General features: G+C 36.2%; 1 protein-coding gene across 1 annotated transcript; it reads left to right on the top strand.

Moving 5' to 3' along the window:
- Window positions 1-373: 373 nt before the first annotated feature.
- Window positions 374-3,746, top strand: chmp4bb (charged multivesicular body protein 4Bb). Its single transcript, XM_079826917.1, has 5 exons — window positions 374-691; window positions 1,302-1,479; window positions 1,559-1,673; window positions 2,404-2,536; window positions 2,803-3,746. Exons 1-5 carry the CDS (start codon window positions 508-510, stop codon window positions 2,865-2,867), a joined length of 675 nt encoding a protein of 224 aa, XP_079683043.1. The 5' UTR covers window positions 374-507; the 3' UTR covers window positions 2,868-3,746.
- Window positions 3,747-4,069: the final 323 nt, after the last annotated feature.

Raw genomic sequence — 4,069 nt, 5'->3', positions numbered from 1 at the left:
ATGGGAGTGATGGTAAAAATTTACATATTTCTCTCTTTTCACTGCTGTTATCAATCTCACTATTTTTTTCCCTCTTTTTGAAAGTTGTGAAATCACTACTGTGGCGTTTTTTCTTTTATGTGAGCAAATGGGCACACACAAAAAAATATTTAATGTATTCTCTAGCTCACAGCTATAATATTTAACCCAACTATGACGACTTCCGCTCTGAGAAACCCGGAAATGTGAAAAGGGTCTATCGTACTAACTTCATGTTAGTTAATACATAGCATAAAAATATGTCTGTACATTGACTGTCTTTTTTACAGTCTATTGTTGATAATCACTTTCCAGCAGCTGCAGCGTTGATAGGTGGCCTGACCATGACGAGTTCCATGACGACAGCAGGCCTGAAGGCGGAAGTAAGACAATCAACAACTGAACACGGAACAGCGATTGACGTTAACAGTAGTCTAGAAACAAACAGATTCAGAGGGATTTCTTACGTTTCTGATAATATCAAACAATATGTCCGTTTTCGGCAAATTGTTTGGCGGTGGGGGGAAAGGCGGCAAAGGCCCAAATCCACAAGAAGCAATCCAGAAACTCCGTGAGACAGAAGAGATGTTAACCAAGAAACAAGAGTACTTAGAGCAAAAGATTGATGCGGAACTATTAACAGCAAAGAAAAACGGCACGAAAAACAAACGAGGTATGTGTTAAAAACGAACCGTCCCTTTTTGCCTTATGTGTGTTAAACAACTTTTAAAAAGAAGCGATCCTATTTTTTTCTCCTTACCTGTCGTCGATTTCAGTAGTGTTGGGTAGCTACACCCATGAGTCACCTAAACTGAGTGTTAATCGAAACTATGAAGTCGATTTATAAAAAATAAATTATATTTCGAGTAGATGAACCTGGATAGGAACATTCAAATCCCTACTGTCACGAAACTGAATTCAAGAGTTTTAGCTTAATAAATTATTGTATTTCATATCACTTAGTTACATCTGATTATTGTCATGTGGTGTGTTGTGAAAGAACAGCCATTAGGGAACATGGTAAACTACATCGAGTGTATTGTTTACCTTAATTAAACATGCCGGGAATTTCTTATTTGGGTATGGTTGAATGTTAACTTTATTGATAACTGAGAAAAAGTTAAGTACATATGTGGGAATCTAGGTGTTCTAGGTTTTTTTCCCCATGTAAATAATATATATCTGTTTGCCATTGAGATGACTTGAATTAACCCTATATTTAATTAATGTTTATAATTTACCATTAAGTGATGGTGTGCATGTCTGTCTCTTTCTTTCTCAAGCTGCTTTACAGGCCCTGAAAAGAAAGAAGCGATATGAAAAGCAACTCGCTCAGATTGATGGAACTCTCTCCACTATTGAGTTCCAACGAGAAGCATTAGAGAATGCCAATACAAACACAGAAGTGCTTAAAAACATGGGGTTTGCAGCCAAGGCCATGAAGACAGCCCATGAAAATATGTAAGATACCTGATTAAAATGTTCTGTTGATTCTTTAGCACAGAATACAGCACATAATGATATTATTGAATGTTTTCAGGGATCTAGACAAAGTGGATGACCTCATGCAAGACATCACAGACCAGCAGGAGTTGGCACAGGAGATTTCTGATGCCATTTCAAGACCTGTAGGTTTTGGAGAAGACTTTGATGAGGTGAGTTTTTTTATGTGGTCTTCACTTTTCCCCAACAGAACGTTTTAGGAATTAAAAAACAAAAAACATTATGACTTAAAATAATTATTTAAAATTCTGCATTATTTTTTAGAAAATGTGATCATACAACTGTTTTTGCTTACACAAGATGCTCTTTGGATCATTTTAAATCATGCTGGAGAACATGAGCACCAGGTTTTACACAGACTTGTAAAGTTCTGTGTTGCTGACAATAAAGCAAAAGGAAGATGAAGTAAATCAGTGGTTCTCAACTCCAGTCCTGGGGACCCACTGCTCTGCACATTTTGTATGTCTACCTTATTTAAGGCACCTGATTCTGATCATCAGCTCGTTAGGAGAGAGCTCCATGAACTGAACTGAGTGTGTCAGATAAGAGAGACACAAAATCTGCAGAGCAGTGGGTCCCCAGGACTGGAGTTGAGAACCACTGAAGTAAATACTTAGGAAATTAGACATTAAGTGTTGGTAATTAACTTGTTAATTTTTCAATTCAATTTAGCAAAAATGGCAAAATTGAAGTATTTTCACTACTGTACTTATATTTTGTTGCACACTGAGTGTACAGTTCTACCTAACCCTCTGATTAAGGTGAAATGGTTGTTAATATATTTTACATAGATGTATCCCTCATTGCTTTTTGCTGCAACATTCTCTTCAAATGCAATTTTTACAGATGTTGACTGAACAATATGATTCTTGTTTTTTCTAGGATGAACTCTTGGCTGAATTGGAGGAGTTGGAACAGGAGGAACTGGACAAGAACCTGCTGGAAATTAGTGGCACAGAGAATGTCTCTCTGCCCAGTGTGCCTTCAAATCCATTACCCAAAAAAACAGCTGTCGGTTCGTGCCATGCTGTTCATTACATATCAACATAGTACTAAAATGAATGTGTAAAAAATCTAGTGACTAACTATTGTAGATTGGTAATTATTTTTTGTATCACAAAAAAATCAAAAGAAAATCAGAACTTTACATATGAGACAATACATATGAAATTGGACTTTGGTAAGGTAATGGAATACCACTTTAATAGTCTTTAATACTAACATGCTGAGCGGTTCCCCTGTGGAAACCCTCAATTAATATCTGTCTTTGTGTTTCTCCAGCCCACAAAAAGAGAGAAGATGAGGATGAGGATGACATGGAAGAACTCAAGGCATGGGCCATGTGAATTTACCCAATCTGACAGACTTTCATTGCTCGTCCTGATTGGCTTGTGGAGGCAAACCCGTGTACTTTCAGAGGGTTAACACTACAAAACAAATTTTCTGAGTTACCATAGCTCTTGCAGTATGACTAAAATAATTCCAGGAAAACGAGTTACAAACGAAAATGGATATGAAGCAGGTTTTCAAAGTTAATGGGACAATACAATCTGATGATATAATATTTGATGTGTCCCTTAAGTATTTGGCCATTGTTATTTAGGTGATGCATTAGTGTTTCTAATTTTTGTTTCTTATTTGACTCTTCAGAAAGTGGTTGTTTGGATTTGTCATTAAATTAGCATGTTTGCCAACACACAAGTTTCATATACACGGTCAACTTACTCTCATCTAATCTGAGATATTAAATATGTTTGGTTCTGTTGTTTGCTTCAAGCTTTGATTTTAATGTGTTCTGTTAGATTAATGTTAGTCAACACTTCCAACGACAAACGTTTTACAGTTTGTTGACAGTGACATAATGTTTTGGTAACAAAAAACAACCCTATATATATATATATATATATATATAAAATGAAGGTAGTCAGTATATAAAATAATGATATAAAATGACTGCCCATCATGTATTGTTTCGTGCTGTCCAAATAGTTGCAGAAAATGACCTATTCCCATTGTGATCTTTTCTGCTCTGATTCATTGATATTCTCCTGGCAGTAGATGAAATTACTAATTATTCAAAATAAACAATACTACATTTTATTTCGAGATGCAAAAATGCTGTTTCTATTCAGGTTTAGGCATATGTGGTGTATGTGTGCATTTGTATGTTTAAAAAAAAATCAGATGGCTTTTATTTGAGATCATTAAACTTTTTGATTCCTTTCTTTGGTGGTGTTAGTCTTTCTGTGGCATCTACCTTAGTTCTTGTTCAAATTTATATTTAAAAAAGTAACTTCTGTCTTGGTTTCTGTACTCAAAAACATACAACGACGTGTTATGTGCCTTAATTAATGGCATGCTGATGCAACTTGAGTGGCATAGAGACAGAGCGTATTTAGGCCACGCCCACACCGGGGGGGGGGGGGGGGGGTCGAATCCAACGCTCTCCATTGAATTTGCATTGCGTGAGGTTGCCTCCTTGTCATTTCGGACCTATAACAAAAAACAGCAATGTCTAAAAGCTGATATGTGACAAAGTGTACGGCAA

Source organism: Gobio gobio (genome assembly GCF_949357685.1).
Source record: "Gobio gobio genome assembly, chromosome: 10".
Lineage (NCBI taxonomy): Eukaryota > Metazoa > Chordata > Actinopteri > Cypriniformes > Gobionidae > Gobio > Gobio gobio.
This window is presented reverse-complemented; position numbering and strand designations above follow the sequence as displayed.

Excerpts from the sequence above, each read along its gene's own strand:
- chmp4bb (XM_079826917.1), top strand. The coding sequence starts at position 508 with ATGTCCGTTTTCGGCAAATTGTTTGGCGGTGGGGGGAAAGGCGGCAAA. Across the intron at positions 1,480-1,558 it reads AAGACAGCCCATGAAAATAT|GGATCTAGACAAAGTGGATG; the intron begins GTAAGATACCTG and ends GAATGTTTTCAG. Across the intron at positions 2,537-2,802 it reads ACCCAAAAAAACAGCTGTCG|CCCACAAAAAGAGAGAAGAT; the intron begins GTTCGTGCCATG and ends GTGTTTCTCCAG.